General features: G+C 44.8%; 1 protein-coding gene across 1 annotated transcript in view; it reads right to left on the minus strand.

The window, feature by feature from the left end:
• The window catches only part of LOC144601795 (rab GDP dissociation inhibitor alpha), a 48,826-nt gene continuing 28,918 nt past the window's right edge, over nucleotides 1-19,908 (minus strand). Inside the window, exons 6-11 of the mRNA XM_078414224.1 lie at nucleotides 17,036-17,167; nucleotides 14,147-14,246; nucleotides 11,501-11,672; nucleotides 9,682-9,826; nucleotides 7,092-7,146; nucleotides 1-4,403 (exon numbers count right to left, since the gene is read on the minus strand). Of these exons, the coding sequence (XP_078270350.1) occupies nucleotides 4,254-4,403; nucleotides 7,092-7,146; nucleotides 9,682-9,826; nucleotides 11,501-11,672; nucleotides 14,147-14,246; nucleotides 17,036-17,167 (754 nt within the window). The 3' untranslated portion in view covers nucleotides 1-4,253. The remainder of the gene's footprint in view (nucleotides 4,404-7,091; nucleotides 7,147-9,681; nucleotides 9,827-11,500; nucleotides 11,673-14,146; nucleotides 14,247-17,035; nucleotides 17,168-19,908) is intronic.

The following is a 19,908-nucleotide window of genomic DNA, read 5'->3' on the forward strand; positions in this document are numbered from 1 at the left end:
TAGCTTTAAATACTTTTAATATTTGATCATTCAGATCAGGATAGAACGTTCTCAGGTTTTTCTTACAACACAAAGTGTTTACAGTACAGAGCAATACACAAGCCATCTAAGACTGGCATTTCTACATCAGAGAGCAACAGTGGACACAGCAAGCATGTATTCCAACAGAACTGTTAGAGGTGAATGTTAGAAGTTGGTCAATAGCTTTATCGTGTTTATAGCATAACAATCTTTAAAATGAATGAACTAACAGATTCATTGACTGGGCACAGTAATCGCACAATTCTGGCCATCGATGGTCTCACCCTAATGTTACCTGTGCATCTTACAGTTAAGGGTCCCAATAAACCAATAGATATATGAACCACCGTCCACACAACATCCAGCCACTCCAAGGAAATCCCAGACTGAAACACCAGTCCGTGTTTTTACCCAACCCGGGCGCAGCATGGGGAAAGTTGAGTGAAGGTATGACGGGTGGAATGGGAGGGAGGGAGAGAGAATGGTGGTCCTCTGATCATTATCTACATGGTCTCTGTTGCTAACTGTACTTGTTATGTTGTGTCAATATGGAGACATAGGTAACTGCAGAAGTTTACAGAAAAAGACACAAAGGTGCTGGAGTAACTCAGCGGGTCAGGCAGCATCTCTGGAGGACATGGAAAGGTGACGTTTCAGGCTGGGATCCTTCTTCAGACTACAATCAGTCTGAAGAAAGGTCCCAACCCAAAGCGTTGCCTGTTCATGTTCACCAGAGATGCTGCCTGACCCGATGAGTTACTCCAGCACTTTGTGTCTCTTTCTGTGTCAAAGTGGTTTTTGAGTGTTTGAAAAGGGAGCAAAACCACATTGACACAGAAAGAGACTGTCAAAGTATCCAAGATGCAAGAGTAGGTTGCTCATACCAGCGTCAACTGAAAATTGAAATGGGGTGGGGAAGGTAGAAAAAAGGAGACAGAAGCGTCATAGTCCAGAATTTATGCAGCAAGGAATTTCCCCCCAGTTAATCAATGTTGTGAGAAGTACATCATTTCTGACACTGTTCTTCAGCCCAGTTTTTGTGGAATGTCTTTCAAGACCTCGGCACATCCCACCGATATTCCAGAACCAATACATGAATTACTGAGGGAATCACTATTATATAGGCAAAACAAAACAGTTTGAGACACAAGCACAATCCCACAAAGAGTAAACTCACGAGTCACCAATGGATTAGTTTTTCTTGTGATGGGACAGAGGATCAGGAACTCCACTACTTGTCTCCATGTTGGACTACAGGACTTTGACAATGTTCTTTGATGACCCCATTATGTAGCTCCGGGAGATAAAGGAATCTCACTCACTCTGATAACGGTTTAAAAAGTAGTTTTGTTACGTGCAACAATCTATTGGGTATTATTGTGAATTTGTAGTGGTGGTGTATGGTAGATTTATACTCAAACTCTCAGCAAGATTGGAAGTAGTGTAATAATGCTCCCTAGAGAAATGCAAGGTGTTCAGTGACATTTAGCCTTCAACGTGAAGTTTCACCCATTCTCCACTGGGGCTCAAGTCTCCAGAGGTGAAGATGAGGCAAGTCTTTGTCAGCAAAGCCTCAGGGTAGGGCAACTCAGATATACGCAAGACTGGAGGGGTTAATAAAATTACTCAAGCGGTGATATTTTTGACCAACTCAGTACGTTAACTGAAACAAATCTAGAACCAAATATCAACAAGATTTCTCACACTAACAGGGTAAGAGGAATGAAAAATTAACTCTTTGGAAACAGTTGGCATGCAACAAGTAAAGCCTCTGACAGAATGGATAACCTTCTAAAAGGACAATCTCAGTCCGTTCTGCCCACCAAGCCTGTGCTGACCATTGACCACTCGTATACATTCATTCAATTTTAATTCTCCAGACATTTTCATTAACCGCTTCCACTGTATTCACCCAGTAACGCACACCCAGGGGGAAATTTGCAGTGGCGAACTAACTACCATCATGCAAGTTTTTGGTACATGGGAGGAAACCAGAGCACCCGAGCAAAACCCACATGGTCACAGGGAGAACGTGCAAACTCCACCCAAACAGCACCCGAGGTCAGGATGGAATCCAGTCTCTGACACGGAGGCGCCATGGGTCTACCAGCTGCACCACAGTACTGCCCAGTACGTGGAATATGTGTCAGGGGGTTAAGCTTTATTGTCGTCTATCTGTACTAGTTGCATGTTTAACTTCAACTTCAATAAAATTGAGATCTCTTTCAACTTAGTTTTCAAACAATTCAAAAAGTTACTCCTATGTGAAATGTCCTTCCCAATGACCAGTTAACGCATTTTGTTCAAGTCGCTAATTCTCATCTGTCTTGTTAATGTGTCGTTCTTATTTTGGCATCAGATGCAAAAGTGACCAGTTTGCGTTCAACTTCTGAATCCAAGTTACTGACACAAAACAAATACTCCAAATCCTACGCTAACCCAGCTCCTTGGAAAAAATATTAATCGTTTCTTCTCAGTCCATCAATAAGAGGTCCCCAGGTTGCATGGACAAAGAAAAATATCCAATTTAGCTAAATTCCCAATTAAGAATAAATCAGCCTAATCCTTTTCAATTAGTAAATCAAACAGAGAACCCTGCAACTAATCAAGACAGCTGACAAATAGTGGAGAAGGTGGATAATGATTCTGTCACAAGAATATTTCGGCTTGTATGTGTGCACAGATTCCAAGAGGACACAAACGAAGCAGAACTAGTTAAAGCTAACTGGATGTCTCTGGTTAGTTGACTGATTTGCGGGTGTAATTAAATAACTAGTCAAATGCCACTTCCAGCTTGACTCGACAGGGGATGTGAGGTAATGTATGTGCATGGAAGTCGGTGCATACACCACAAGTAAAATGCAAGCTCTCAGCTATAAGGCAGTAACTCTCTCTAGAGGACGAGAGACTAAGGACCTACATCCACACACAACCAGTTATATCACATAATAAACAAGATATTTTAGATCTTTTTAAATTAAACAAGTCTGCTTGCTCTTTCACATGAGAAAATGTTTCTGCCATTGCGTTACAAAAATTAGTCGTTTTACAAACTTCTTTGGGATCTAGTTTCTGGAACCCCAAACAACTCTCAAGATTCTAGAGTCTTTTCATCCTGCCTGTTTGATTCAGTCAGACCAGCCTGGTAATGAATGGACTCAAAATTTCTAAATTAAAATTAAACCTATGCACAACCAGTGCTTAGCCAATTTGGTTTTAATAATACAAATAAATTAACCAAGAAAACAAAGAACAAAGTGGCTTTTTGACTCCTCTTCTACTGGGACATAACCTATGGGCTACTTGCACACAAGGGCAGTCCAAATAAATATCTTTCAATCTATGACAAAAAGCAAAAGTAATGTTAATTATATAGTGTTATATTGTTCACTCCTGGTGTGCTGAGTTGCAGAGACTTGTGTAACTTCAGAAGCATACTGGAGCAAACTCCTTAAGAACTAAGAGCTTTCCAAACCTTCCTCAGTGCAATCTCTCAGACAGCTACAACTTGCCACCTGGGTCATCTCTGCTCAGTAAGGAGGGGGGAGGGGGGGGATGGAAATGGAAGGGTTGGCCCTTATAAAGGTGTTGTAAATTAGAGTTTTTTGCAATAAATATAAAAGAGTGACGCAGCACGGAAATGGTCCCTTCGGCTCACCGAGTCCATGTCGATTATCAATCACCCATTGAAACTAACCCAACATTTTTTTCTTCCACAAATTAGACAGAGTCACTGAATGTCAATGGTTAATAGGATTCATCTGTGGAGTTAGCCATGCGTTTGAAGCACAGGGGAAAAGGTTGCCTGGTTTGTCAATTCATTTTTCATTGTGTGTTGTGCATCAGGTTAGGGAAAACTTACAGCAACAGCATTCATGGGAAGGGATGAATTTTACACACAGGCAATTACCTGGCATTTGGTCAATGCAAGACCCGAGCTTTGTATGGCTGGGTCTCAAGTCTGATTTCACTGTAATATATGATACTCACAGATAATTTGAACAAGATTTCACCGGTCAGACTAAACTTGGAAACTTGACTCATTTTTCCCCTTGCCCTCCCACCCCCAACCTGAAGAGAAGAGGAAGATTTGAAAACCATCAAAGAGGCAGGAGATTCTTTGGACAACTGCACGTATCTCTGTAAATAGCAATCTAGCCCACTAATAGTTTGGTCAGTATTCTCATGTGAAAGTGCTGTTAAAGAAGAGAGCATGGCTTGGCGTACATGTACTACACATCCTCGCCGAACACGTCGTTCTGTTTGCGTTTCATATTCTCAAAGTCGAAGTCAGTGCCTGTCATGCGGTTATAGATGCTCTTGATGTCATCGCAGGTCGTCTCGAAGTGGGTGGTTGCATCGTAGGAATTAGAGATAAAAATCTGAAAGCAAAGTCAAAGGGCAAACGTGAGATATTCACGCAGCTGATGGAATCTGGAGCAAAAATAGAAACTGCTGAAACTTATGAGTTTTTAGTTTAGAGATACAGCACGGAAACAAGCCTTTCGGCTCAACAAGTCCATGCCAACCAGCGATCACCCATACACTAGCACTATCCTATACACAAGGGACAATTTACAATCTTTACCAAATCCAATTTACCTACAAACCTGTACGTCTTGAGTATGGGAGGAAACCGGAGCACCCAGGGAAAGCCTACGTTATCACTGGTAGAATGCACAAACTCCGTACAGACAGCACCTGTAATTAGGATCGAACCCGGGTATTTGGCACTGTAAGGCAGCAGCTCTACTGCTGCACCACCGTGCAGCCCCAAATATACCCCAGTGTTGTCGAAACCCGGGATTGAACCAGGGACCTTTAGATTTTCAGTCTCACACTCTCCTAATCAACTATTTCTGCTCTGTGAACTCTGATTCAGGCAGCATCTGTGGAGGCAGAGGGATAGTCAGTGTTTCAGGTCGAGACAGATTTCTCCATAATAGCATTACCAATGATATCCATAGAAACTGAGCTGGAATTCACTGGTCAGAATAAACTTATTATGATCTGTCCAAAGAAAGGTCCCGACCCTGCTGATTTACTCTAGCATTTTGTGTCTATCTATACTAGGCAGTGAAGGCTGACAGGATAATTGAGGAAGGAGCACAAACATAGTTCTCCTTGAGCAAAGTTTTGGTCATCACATCTTTCTTCCAGAAAAGACCCAAAACTATTGCGATGATATTTGTGCCTCATTTTATCAGAGTTCAGTTTTTCAATTGCAACAATTAACTCATGACTCATGTCATCTCTCAATTTTTGCTCCCAACTGCTTCACCACTGCCAGAGGCTGACAAACTGCAGAATCATGGGTTAACTCACAACATGGAAACCATTTGCAAGCAGTTTCCTCTTCAGTTACTGGAAAATCCACATGTCTCAAATAACTTTAATAATTTAGGACAGGCAGCATCTCTGGAGTCACCCATTCCTTCTCTCCAGAGATGCTGCCTGTCCCGCTGAGTTATTCCAGCATTTTGTGTCTATCTTCTGGGTAACCAACATCTGCAGTTCCTTCCTACATAACTTTAACAACTTGTTCACTGCAAGAGAGCACCAGTTGTGATTTGTTTGAACTTCACATCCACTTGCTACGCACTCTTTTTCTCAGGTTGCATATTCCCTTACAACGCACTAGAACATTTGGCCCATCGAGTCTATACTAGCTCTCAGTGCAATCCCCAATCTCCTCATTTAATTTATCCTTGTTAAATATTCCCCCTAAATTGACAACAATTTTACCTCGGTACTTCCATTAAACTGCACACGAATAGTAATTTACAGCTGCCAGTTCATCAAACAGGTAGCTGTAACCTAACCGAGCTTAACCTACAAATTTAAGATGTGGGAGGAAGCTGGAACACCCGGGGAAAACCGGGAGAACAAGCAAACTCCACAGGGGCAGCACCCGAAGTCAGGAATGAACCTGGGTCACTGAAGTAGCTCGGATCCATTCCGTACAATCATCAGCAAGGATGAACAATGAGCTCAGATGAGAACTACAATTTGTATCGATGTTCATTTAACCCATCAATATGGTTTAGTTAGTGTGTAGAAAATCATTCAATGACACCTCATCCACTTTCTATCCTAGATCACAAAGATAAGCACAAAGCAATCCAAACCTTCATACACCAACATCACACGCAACCTGCCATATTAACAAAGTGCTTATCTCAGCAAACTCTCGAGCAGCTGGTAATAGATAGTCAAGCACACATCTGCTTGCCTCTGCTGATCATTTAGTGTTCTTGGTTTAATTTAGGGACACAGAGTAGAAACAGGCCCTTCGGCCAACTAAATCCACGCCAACCAGCGATCACCGGCACATTAGTTCTATCATACACACCAGGGACAATTTACAGAAGCCAACAAACCTGTATGTCTTTGGAGACAGAGCACCTGGAGAAAGTCCACGTGGTCACGGGGAGAATGTACAAACTCCATACAGACAGCACCTGCAGTCAGGATTGAGCCCAGGTCTCTGGCACTGTGAGGAGCCACTGTGCTGCCCCACAGTTGTAAGGAAATTTGCAAACTGTAGTGGGGTAGCTTTTGCAGACCTTCTAAACAGAAAGGAGAACTAGAAAAGGAAACATTGAGGTGATTTCAGTGCCTGGGATGACTGCTGAGAAGCCTTCATGCTCAAACCAGTGGCTTCTCCACAGCAGAGGCCAGGAGATGAGAGAGCCTTGTCAACCAAGAAACACTTGCCGCTTCAGATTTTAACTCGTGCAAAATGGATAAATTCCTGGCAGCATTACAAAAGCTTCATCTAGACTAGGGAGTTCCAGCACATTTGAGCTTAGTTTATGGTCACATGTACCAAGGTACAGTGAAAAGCTTTTTTGTTGAGTGCTATCCAGTCAACAGAAAGATTATGCATGATTACAATCAAGCCATCTGCAGTGTACAGATATGGGACAAAGAGAAATAACATTTAGTCAAGATAAAATCCAGTAAAGTCCGATTAAAGATAGTCCAAGGGTCTCCAATGTGGTAGATGGTTAAATGAGTTAAATTATGGAAGAAACCCAATTTAATTTATGTAACTATCACCTCCTTACCTGACTTGATTTTCCATCATCTGTCGGCTGATGCAAGTCACTGATTGAAACAAATCTGGAAAGATAAAACCGAAGTAGAGGTTTTGGATGTCAAATTAAACAACTAAACCTTAGTCAAACAAAACATAGAGCAATCTAATGCCTTTAGCATACCAAAACAGTGTTTCAAGAACCATAAAAAAAAAAAAAAAAGTGTAATAAATCTTATTGGGGGGCATTCGGACAGATGACCAAACGATTCTAAGAGTTAAGCTGAGTTTAGTGTAGTTTATTGTCATATACGCCGAGGTGCAGCCAAAAGCTTTTTTCTTGCATGTTATCTATTCAGCAGAAAGACTGTACATTACAATCAAACTGTCCACAGTGTACAGGTACAGGTCAAAGGGAATAATGTTTAGCGCAAGATAAAGTCCATTAAAGTCCGATTAAAGATAGGTCTAAGGGTCTTCAATTAGGTAAATGGTAGCTCAGAATGGCTCTCTAGTTGGTGAGAGGATGGTTCAGTTGCCTGATAACAGCTGGGAAGAAACTGTCCCTGAATCTGGACGTGTGCATTTTCACACTTCTGTACCTCTTGGTCGATGGGAGAGGGGAAAAGAGGGAGTGACCAGGATTTTAGTTCATGTTAGGAGAAAAGAGATGGAGAACCTCGGTGCATATATTATCGTCTCTTTTCACAGGGCAAATATTTCATTGCTTGAATCCATCTACTGAACCTGTACTGTAGAGTATGCAAGTAAATCCTCTGTGAGGTCAAGTGACATGGTGCCCCACATGTGATCTTAAAGCACTGCACTTCCTCCAAGATTCCCTTGCTTTGGTACTTCAATAATCTGACAATTCCTGTACTTTTCCAATGAAAAGGCAATGCACTAATTAAATTTCTGAAGAAGGGTCCCGACCCAAAACGTCACCTATTCATGTTCTCCAGAGATGCTGCCTGACTCACTGAGTTACTTCAGCACTTTGTGTCTGTTTTGTAAACCAACATCGGCAGATCCTTATGACTAGTTTAGTTTGGAGATACAGCTTGGAAACAGGCCCTTCGACCCACTGAGTCTCTGCCGACCATTGATGACCATCCACACTAGTTCAACATGATCCCACTTTCTCATCCACTCCCGACACACCAGGAGCAATTTACAGAGACCAATTAACTGCCAAACCCACTTGTCTTAGGGATGCGGGAGGAAACCGGAGCACCCGGTGGAAACCCTCGTCCCAGGGAGAACATGCAGACTCCCATCATTTGCTGCAACTGTCCATCTCACATTTTACTATATTATACATCTACTGTGAACTTCTTGCCCATTTACCCAATTGTCTACATCCCTCTGCATCCATTTTACAGCTCACTCTCCTACCTTACTTTGTTGGTGGCTAGGCTTTAGCTAGTCATATAGTGTGGAACCAGGCCCCTCGGCCCAACTTGCCTACACCAACCAACATATCCCATCTACACTAGTCCCACCTGCCTGCATTTGGCCCATATCCCTCTAAATCCGTCCAAACCATGTGCCTGTCTAATTGCTTCTTAAATGTTGCGATAGTCCCTGCCACAACTACCTCCTCCGGCAACTCGTTCCATGCACCCACCACCCTTGTGTGCAAAGGTTATTCCTCAGATTCCTATAAAATCTTTGCCCCTTCAGTCTGACTCTGTACCCGATCTATTCCTCCATCTGGAGTCGACCTTGAGAGGTTGTTTTCACTCATAACATAGAAACATAGAAAATAGGTGCAGGAGGAAGCCATTCGGCCCTTCGAGCCAGCACCGCCATTCAATGTGGTCATGGCTGATCGTCCCCAATCAATACCCCGTGCCTGCCTTCTCCCCATATCCCTTGATTCCACTAGCCCCTAGAGCTCTATCTAACTCTCTTAAATCCATCCAGTGATTTGGCTTCCATTGCCCTCTGTGGCAGATACTTCCACAAATTCACAACTCTCTGGGTGAAAAAGGTTTTTCTCTGAGGTGAGAAAAATGGCCTCCCCTTTATTCTAAGACAGTGGCCCCTGGTTCTGGACACGCCCAACATTGGGAACATTTTTCCTGCATCTAGCTTGTCCAGTCCTTTTATAATTTTATATGTTTCTATAAGATCCCCTCTCATCCTTCTAAACTCCAGTGAATACAAGCCTAGTCTTTTCAATCTTTCCTCATATGTCAGTCCCGCCATCCCAGGGATCAATCTCGTGAACCTACGCTGCACTGCCTCAATTACAAGGATGTCCTTCCTCAAATTAGGAGACCAAAACTGTACACAATACTCCAGATGTGGTCTTACCAGGGCCCTATACCACTGCAGAAGAACCTCATTACTCCTCTACTGAAATCCTCTTGTTATGAAGGCCAACATTCCATTAGCTTTCCATTAGCATAGGGTGTTAAATTTAAAATTGTCGATCATAACTCCAATAACTAACGAGGGCATCGTGAAAATGTGTGACCTATCCAGGTAATTGTGAGGTCTAACATAGTGCATTTAAAGCAGAGCACAAGGAACAGGTAGGAGAAAGGTGGTGATGTTAAGCACTGCTGTGCAGTGATCCAAGGAGTGCTGCCATCTCAGATCGAGAAGTGCCTTACGATTTGTCGATAGGTTCCAGAAGATCCAATGCTGGCTGCACCTCTTTCTCAGGGTTGTTGGTCTCCACAGTGGTGCTAACAATGGCGACATACTTCCCTTCAGCTGCCACGTTGTGCGTGTATGACATGAGGCAAACATAGATATCTGAAGGAAGAAAAACTTGGTTAATAACTTTTCTTTATATTTTATGAAAACACAGAAGAAGCAAACAGCGATCATTCCCAACTTTTGCTACACAGCGTGGGTGTGGATAGGATGTTCCCAAGAGTGCGGCAAGTGGCATAGAGGCCGGCGCAATGGCGCGGTAGTTGAGTTGCTGTCTTACAGTGCCAGAGACCCAGGTGGGATCCTGATTACGGGTGCTGTCTGTACGGAGTTTATACGTTCTCCCTGTGACCGTGTGGGTTTTCTTCGGGTGCTCCGGTTTCCTACCACACGCCAAAGACGTACAGGTTTGTTGGTTAATTGGCGTTGGTTCAATTGTAAATTGTCCCTGTGTGGGATAGTGTTCGTGTACAGGGTGATGGCTGGGCCAAAAGGCCTGTTTCCCCACCGTATCTCGTCTTTATAGTCTAAAGTCTAGTGTGAGAGTCCAGGACCAGAGGGCAAAGCCTCAGAATAAAAGGACATACCTTTAGAATGGAAACGAGGAGGAATTTAATTGGCCAGAGGGTGGTGAATCTGTGGAATTAATTGCCACAGACAGCAGTGGAGGCCAGTAATTGGGTATTTTTAAAGCAGAGATTGAGAGGTTCTTGATTAGTAAGGGCATCAAAGATTATAGGGAGAAGGCAGGATAATGGGGTTGCGAGAGAAAAATAGATCAGCTGCGATTGAATGGCTGTGCAGACTCGATGGGCCAATTGGCCTAATTCTGCTCCTATGTTTTAGTAGAAGTACTGTTAATCAGGCACCAGTAATCCTGTGACTACCCAAGGTGGCTGATCCTCATGTTTAAGCCAGGAGACAGAACGTTCAATTGTGTGGTGAGAATCGGAGACACGTTAAATGGTGATGACTGATGACCCGCTATGTACCAGACTCTTCATCGTAATTCACTCTCATTAACTCATGCAACAAGGATGAGTGGTGGATTGACAGACTACGAGAAATTTGTTGCTTCGGTGTGTGTGATAACCGAAAATTCAATCTTTCCTACTGCACCATTTACTCAATGTGACGATAGTTCTTTTACTGGGACTTTCAAATTCAGTTTAATTTGGTATATATATAGAGATAGAGCACAGAAACAGGCCCTTCAACCCACAGTCATCTGTCATTACAATGACTATTGAAGGAATCTCTTTACCCAAAGAGTGGTCAGAATGTAGAGCAGGTACATGGATAGGTAAAGGTTCAGAAGGATATGGGCCAAACTTGGTCTAGTTTGGAATGGGGCATCATGGTCAGCATGGACCTGTTTGGCCAAAGAGCCTGTTTCTGTGCGGTATGACTAAGAGCCCTCGCCGACCCTCCATCACCCATTCACACTAGTTCCAAGTTGTCCCACTTTCTCATCCACTCCCGACACACTAGGGGCAATTTTACATCAATTATTTAACCTACCAATCTCCACGTCTTTGGGATGTGGGAGGAAACCGGGGCATCCAGAGGAAACCCACATGGTCATAGGGAGAACGTGCAAATTCCACACAGACAGCACCCGAGGTCAGGATCAAATCCTGGGCTCTGGCGCTGTGAGGCAGCAGCTCTATCAGCTGCGCCACTGTGTTGTTCTTCTGCCACAAAAATGGGATCTAACTTATGCATATCCCTCTCCCACACACCAGATGCAATTTATGTTCTGTTAAACATTACCTGACTTCCTGTTGACCTGCATCTGTGGAATGATAATCTGACAGGAATTACAATCATTCGTGTTTTTGATCGGATGGCTGAGAATGCAGATGACCCTAATGACCTGTCCAACCTTCTTCACGAGCTTGGGAGCGTAGCTGGGATCACAGATCAGCTGCTTGCAACGAGCAACCTGATGATGTAAAAAGAAAGAAAAAGATCTGAAAAATCACATTCCCAAAATGACCAACCTTGATGTTAAAGCTTGAGCCAGCTGCCCTAGTACTATGAAGAATGTTTATTCTCTTTAGACTTTAGAGATACAGTGCGGAAACAGACCTTTCAGCCCACTGAGTCCGTGCCAACCAGCGATCACCCCTAACACCAACACTATCCTACACACTAGGGACAATTTTTACAACTCACCAAAGACAACAACTAGAGAGCAGTCCCGAGCTATTATCTACCTCATTGGAGATCCTTGGACTATCTTTGATCAGACTTTACCTTGCCCTAAACGTTATTCATGTTGTTATTCCCTTTATCATGTATCTATACACTGTGGATGGATCGATTGTAATCATGTATTGCCTTTCCACGGACTGGTTAGCACGCAACAACATGTTTTCACTGTACCTCGGTACATGTGACAATAAACTAAAATAAACTAAATCAATTAATCTTCAAAATGTACGTCTTTAGAGTGTGGGAGATAACCGGAACTGCCAGAGAAAACCCATGCGGTCACACGGAGAATGTACAGACTGTACAGACAGCACCAGAGTCAGGATCGAACCCAGGTCCCTTGCGCTGGTAAGTAGCAACTACCGCAACCCCACTGTGCCGCCCAAAATATACGTAATAAAGAAAGCATGAGAAGCGTTATCAGAATGATTCAGCCCGAGCCGCTCCATAACAGAGGACTTTCTGATTTACAGGCTGTTCCGAGGAACACACTCGGAGATGGACATCAAGTGCTACTGGACGATCACCAACTCTGTGAAGGACAGGTCTGTCCAAAACACAGTGGCCTCCCAACCACTGCGAGATGTCCGTCAGAGAGTATTGCCAACTGCCCCAATCCAGACTGGAGGAGTACGTGCTGAGGGACTCACTGAAGTTCTGTGCAGCTAACATCAAGGTTCTGTGGGGAGGACCACAATGTAGTGTTCCTCCGCTGCTGAACACTGAGGGACAGAGTCCAGTGGGGACACTCCTCACACAAGGGAAGGGATACATCCCCCAAGGGGCTACATGAGGCAAGGCTAATTTGTTTAAAGATAGGTTCAAACATGACAATATTGAATGAATAGACACCAAGAATGTCTGAAGTGTTTTGCACAGTTTTTGTGCAAATATTTTTTATTCTGAATAAGGTTTATGTTTGGAAAAAAACGTTTGGAACTATTGTGCTGAATTCATATTTACACTTCTTCCTGGATATAACGTCCACCTCCCTCTTCATACCCCCGTTCCCCTTTGGCCCACCTGGACTCGCATCTATTTCTCACCGACCTCCACCTACATTCTTTCCTCTAGCTTCACTATTCACAACTCTTCAATCCTTTTCTCTCACACCTGTCTTTTCATCTTTGATCTTTGTCCAACTATCTGCCCATCAACTAACCCTCCCCTCCTGTGTGGGCCTATTACCTGCCATGCTTTGTCCTGCCCTTCTCTCTTCTCTCTTCTTCCCTCAGCACTCCCCCCTCCCTACAATCAATCTGAAGAAGGATCCTGACCCAAAATGTCACCTATCCACATTTTCCTAAGATGCAACCTGACCCGCTGAGTTACTCCAGCACTGTCTTGTTCACCTCTACATTAGAGTGACATTACTGACAACTGGTGAAAAGTATATTTAGCTTTACTCAAATTTATTAGACAAACATTGCTACGATGAGCCACACAACTCCATTCTTTTGTATCAGGTAACTATCAGATGGATTATAATTGTGTAGGTAACTATTTTCCTATATTTGCGGAGAACATTGTAATTTGCTCAGTTTACAAAGTCCCCAAGAGGTTATGTGCCAGCAATTTTCACGCTGTTGTTCGGGTTATCCCAAGCACGTCAAAGAGAAAGAAGCAACTGGAGAAAAAAGTCAATCCACACTGTTCTCACATATTTCACTGTAACTGTGTGACAGGACACCATCCCATGAAGATTAAAAGCAATTTATATAAAAAGGTTAATATGCCGAAGACAAGATTCATGTTCTGCAAGAAAGTAGAAACAAGCACAGAAGACAGCTGCAAACAAGCGTAGTAAAAATAGACTTGGAAACAGAGCAAAAGATAAATGGCTAGAGAAATTCAATAGAACTTGATGTGTGGGAAGGAACTGTAGATGCTGGTCTGACTCTCAGTCTGAAGCAGAGTCTCGACCCGAAATGTCACTTATTCTTTTTCTCCAGAGATGTTGTCTGACCTGCTGTTACTCCACCTTTTTGTGTCTATCTTCAATAGATCTTGCTGCAGGCTCGACTGAAAACGTGGAACATCCTTCTACCTCTACAGATGCTGCCTGTCCTGCCGAGTTTCTCCAGCAGTTTGTTTTTGCTTCAGATTACAATATCTGCAGTCTCTTGCGTCTCAGAACTTGAAAGTGGGTTTCAACTTTGTTGGGAAGAAGAAATTCTTGAACCTGGTGGTTACAACACTTACCTCCCCTTCAGATTTAACACCAACCACACGTCCCTTCTCGAAAACAATCTCATCCACCTGTTTGTTGAGCATGTAAGTGCCCCCATAGATGGCGCTCAGTCTGTTTAAACAAAGCATGAAACAAAGACACATCGTAAGCAAACCTTCTGAGGCAAAGTAGTCGATAACTGAACATCAATTCATCTCAAGTCTTGAGCCCTGTAACAAGACTGGCATCAGATAGTAAAATTATATATTCCATTATCAACCAATGCTGAACAGTGACTAATTACAGGTACATCTTTGATTTTTCAGCACCCTTGGTTCCAAAGCCTTGCTTTGTTATCCTTTTTGCCAGACCAACAGAGGTCACGGCCTTGGGAGGAATCAAGATAACAGCCCACAAAGTCAGCCACGGAAGATGGCTATGGGAACGGATCTGCCAACTCTGGCCGGAGTTCCAAAGCCCCAGCCGTAGGCGGCAAATTCGATCCATCAATCGGTGCGGATCAATGAAGTCGAGATCAGCTGCCTTACCCGGCCTAGGCGCCACAATTTCAGGAGAACATTGGGGGGCTGTGGGATTTCAAGTGTGCTCTTGCAATTCTTTCCAGATTAAAAGAAGTACCAGCCCACCAGTTGCTGCAAAATCGGTGGTGGACCTGTACTGTAGAAAAATAGCATGACAATGTACAAGTTCTGAAGAAGGGTCTTGATCCAGAACTTCATTTGTCCATCACTTGGTTTTTTCACCACCCATACCACCCCCCCCCCCACCCCTCTCCACAAAATGAGTTGATTGAGCCCCACGTGAAACAAGCATTATTGATTCAGCTAGACTCAAAGAGCTCACGGCTGTACACATCTGGCCATGCCAAGTAATGAACTTGCAAATATTAATGTTACAGTGGAAAACTATAGTTTATTCTGGAAGTTGTACACCCGATGCACAATGTGGTATATGGAGAAACTTTCCAAACAGCTGGCGGTACTCGGCGGGTCAGGCAGCATCTGTGGAGGGAAATGGATCGGCGATGTTTCAGGTCGGGACTGCTCTTTAGACAGATCCTTTGTCATACACTTCAATGTGAAGAATCGTCCCGACCCAAAAAGTCATCTGTCTTTGTAGTCTTTACCTCTATCACTTTACCTTGTACTAAACGTTATTCCCTTTATTATGTATCTGTACACTGTTGATGGTTCGACTGTAAACATGTATAGTCTTTAGCACGCAAAAGCTTTTCACTGTTCCTCGGTATATGTGACAATAAGCTAAACCTGACCCACTGTTCCTCCTGCACTTTGTATTTTGCTGAAAGGGCCAACATCTGCATGTCCTTATAATTTCCAATGACAACGTTTTCCAAAACAGACGCAAGACACACAGCGCAAAACTGGTTGCAGAAACTCTAAAATTTAAATTTGCGGCAGAAATAAAAATATAAAAAACAGATCAGACACTGGCTTTGTTTATGGAAAAAAGAAACAACAGTGGGCCGAAGGACCTGTTCCTATGCTGTACTATTCTATGTTCTGGCCTCCATGCATGGATCTGAGCAGAGTGGTTGCTGCTGTCCCCCCTCGACTCCGTCCAAGGACCCCAACAGTCTGTTCAGGCGAGGCAGAGGTTCACTTGCACCTCCTCCAACCTCATCTACTGTATCCGCTGTTCCAGGTGTGGACTCCTATATATTGGTGAGACCAAGCACAGGCTTGACTGAACACCTCTGCTCAGTCCAACTAAACCTGCCTGATCTCCTGGTTGCAAAACACTTTAACTCCCTCTCCCATTCCCACACTGACCTTTCTGTCCTGGGCCTCCTCCATTGTCCCAGCGCAAATTGGAGGAACAGCACCTCATATTTCGCTTGGGCATCTTACACCCAGCGGTATGAACGTTGACTTCTCTAACTTCATGTAACCCTTGTTTTCCCTTTCTCTCCATCCCTCCCCCTTCTCTGATCGGTCTTACTGTCTCCGACTACATTTTATCTGTTTGCTTTGTGCCCGGTGCGGCTCGGCCGCTGGACTTAACATCGCCCGGTGCGGCTCGGCCGCGGGACGTTTCGGTGCCCGGTGCGGCTCGGCCGCGGGACGTTTCAGTGCCCGGTGCAGCTCGGCCGCTGGACTTAACATCGCCCGGTGCGGCTCGGCCGCGGGACGTTTCAGTGCCCGGTGCGGCTCGGCCGCGGGACGTTTCAGTGCCCGGTGCGGCTCGGCCGCGGGACGTTTCGGTGCCCGGTGCGGCTCGGCCGCTGGACTTAACATCGCCCGGTGCGGCCGCGGGACGTTTCGGTGCCCAGGGCGGCTCGGCCGCGGGGCCTTGCGGGGGCTGTGCGTGTCGTTTGCCTCGGTAGGGGTCGAGCTGCCTGTCCGTGGGTGCGGGGGGAAGAGAGGGGAAGTTTTGTTGCCTCCATCACAGTGAGGGGGTGTTTGGAGTCACTGTGATGGATGTTTGTGTTGGGGTCGGGTGTCCTGTGTTCTTTTCTTTTTTGCTGTGTTTTGTGTGACTGCTGAAATTTCGTTCGGTGTAAAAAGCCGAGTGACAATAAAGTGTTGTTATGTTATGTTATGTTATGTTGTTACCTTCTCCCAGCTAACAATGATCTGTTCTACATTTTCCTTGATCTCATTCCCTTTGTCCCATTTTCACACCTTACACTTCCTTATCTATGTAACTCCCTCTTCCCTGACATCAGTCTGAAGGGTCCCGACCCGAAACATCACCCATTCCTTCTCTCCAGAGATGCTGCCTGTCCTGCTGAGTTATTCCAGCATTTTGTGTCTACGGTTGCTGCTGAAGGTCCACCTGGTGGCCTAAGTCTGAATTGCAGGTATTTTTGCATCATTGCACTGTGGAACACACACCTAAATAACACATGTAATACATTCTACAGGTGCTGCAGTTACCTGGCAAAGCCTTGAGGCAGCTCTCCAAGTCCATAGAGTGGATAGAGGTAAGGACTCTTGCTGTACCGAGCCAGCGATTCACTGTACAATTTAATCCGATTGATAGTATCCAGGCATGGTTGGTCCATGTAACTAGGAATAAAAGGAAAGAGGTCAAATAGCTTCACAGCAAATATTCAAGCAACGACACAAAGCGTTGGAGTTACTCAGCGGGTCAGGCAGCATCTCTGGAAAACATGGATAGGTGACGATTTGGGTTGTATGACTGATTGTAAGGAAGAGGGGGATGGAAATCAAGCAATTTTGTTTTTGAAAATGAAGGTAAGTATTTCTTTGATAAATGAGTGATCAATTGCAACACGTGAAACTCCAACGGCCAGGAGGATTTTATCAACGCATTATACAGGGAAACATACAGAGGATAATTAACCTACAAACCCGAACGTCTTAAGGATGTGGGAGGAAACGGAGCACCAGGAGGAAACCCACGAGGTCACAGGGAGAACGTAGAAACTCCACACAGACTGCATCCAAGGTCAGGATCAAACCCGGGTCTCTTGACACTGTGAGGCAGTGGCTCTACCAGCTGCACTTTTTAGAAGTTACGGATTATCACTGAGGTGATGGCAAATTTTTCCAACCCCAAGGGCCATGGATGTCGAGTTGCCAAGTGTATTCAAGGCTCCAATTGATAAAGTTATGGGTATTTCAGAACAAATTAGCCAGTAAAATGGAACCGAGTCAGAGCATCAACTGTGATCTTGGTAGAATAGAGTCAGGGAGCCTTTCCTCTTCTAGACTCCTGAAGGATCTACTGAATCCCATGACAAAAAGCAAAGGACAACGACGTTTAGCTGAGCCAGACACCTTGTGTCACGTTTATTCCGGAAACCCCTTTTACCTACATTCTTACCAATCACAACCAGTGTACAGATAAGGCCAATTAGTACGTCTGACCTTGGAGTTGTTATTCTCTTGTGGCTGGACCTTCTCATGAGGCTGCTGACGAGTCGCCAGCAGTGACAGGCTGTATGCAAAACCAAAGTGGGCGTGAAGGCGCCACATTTCAATGTATGTGTGGTGGAATCTTTCGTATCCATTGGAATTAGGAGTCAAATCCATTACCTAATATCTAATAATAGGGGTGGCTCAGCTGATAGAGCTGCCACCTCAACTACAGAGACCCGGCTTCGATCCTGACCTCAAGAGCTGTCTGTATGGAGTTTAGCACGTTCTTCATGATCTAATGGGTTTCCTCCCACATTTCAAAGTTGTGCGAGTAGGTGAATTGGCCTCCAAAATTGCCACTAGTATGTAGGGAGTGATCACTAAAGAGGGATAACATCGAACTAGTGATCGATGGTCGGCATGGACTCGGTGGGCCGATGGGCTTGTTTCCATGTTGTATTTTTCAATTTTATCCAGCTGTGCGGTGATGAGGTCATCAATGCTGCCGGTAGTTCTCAAGGAGGTTCAACTCTTATGATGTACTCAGAATCCTGATAAATGATTCAACTTCATAACCTTCCACGTTTAAAAATGGATTGTACCACATTGATTATTACCCCGGGTGGCACAATGGCAGAGTTGCTGCCTTACAGCGCCAGAGACTCGGGTTCGATCCTGACTACAGGTGCTGTATGTACGGAGTTTGTACGTTCTCCCTGTCACTGCGTGAGTTTTCTCTGGGTGCTCCAGTTTCTTCCTACACTTCAAAGGCGTACAATTTTGTAGGTTAATTGGCTTTGGTCAAATTGTAAATTGTTCCTATGTGGTACAATCAATTTTTAAACATGGAAGGTTATGAAGTTGAATGTGTAGCATAGTGTTCGGGTGTATGGGCTGATCACTGCTCAGCATGGTATTTATTCATAAAATGCTGGAGTAACTCAGCAGGTCAGGCAGCATCTCAGGAGAGAAGGAATGGGTGACGTTTCGGGTCGAGACCCTTCTTCAGACTGATGTCAGGGGGGCAGGACAAAGGAAGGATATAGGTGGAGACAGGAAGGTAGAGGGAGAACTGGGAAGGGGGAGGGGAAGAGAGGGACAGAGGAACTTTCTAAAGTTGAAGAAGTCAATGTTCATACCGCTGGGCTGCAAGCGGCCCAAGTGAAATATGAGGTGCTGTTCCTCCAATTTCCGGTGGGCCTCACTATGGCACTGGAGGACACCCATGACAGAAAGGTCAGACTGGGAGTGGGAGGGGGAGTTGAAGTGCTCAGCCACCGGGAGATCAGGTTGGTTAAGGCGGACTGAGCGAAGGTGTTGAGCGAAACGATCACCGAGCCTGCGTTTGGTTTCGCCGATGTAATGAAGATGACATCTAGAGCAGCGGATGCAATAGATGAGGATGGAGGAGGTGCAGGTGAACCTCTGTCTCACCTGGAAAGAATGTTTGGGTCCTTGGATGGAGTTGAGGGGGGAGGTAAAGGGACAGGTGTTGCATCTCCTACGGTTGCAGGGGAAAGTGGCCGGGGACGGGGTGGTTTGGGTAGGAAGGGACGAGTGGACCAGGGAGTTACGGAGGGAGCGGTCTCTGCGGAATGCAGAAAGGGGAGGGGATGGGAAGATGTGGCCAGTGGTGGGGTCCCGTTGTAGGTGACGGAAATGTTGGCGGATGATTTGTTGGATCCGCTGGCTGGTGGGGTGGAAGAATGAGGGGGATTCTGTCCTCGTTACGAATGGGGAGAAGGGGAGCAAGAGCGGAGCTGCGGGATGTAGAAGAGACCCTAGTGAGAGCCTCATCTATAATGGAAGAGGGGAAGCCCCGTTTCCTGAAGAATGAGGACATCTCTGATGCCCTAGTGTGAAACACCTCATCCCGGGCGCTGATGCGGCGTAGACGGAGGAATTGGGAGTAGGGGATAGACTTT

The sequence above is a fragment of the Rhinoraja longicauda genome, chromosome 17, assembly GCF_053455715.1.
Source record: "Rhinoraja longicauda isolate Sanriku21f chromosome 17, sRhiLon1.1, whole genome shotgun sequence".
Classification (NCBI taxonomy): Eukaryota; Metazoa; Chordata; class Chondrichthyes; order Rajiformes; family Arhynchobatidae; genus Rhinoraja; species Rhinoraja longicauda.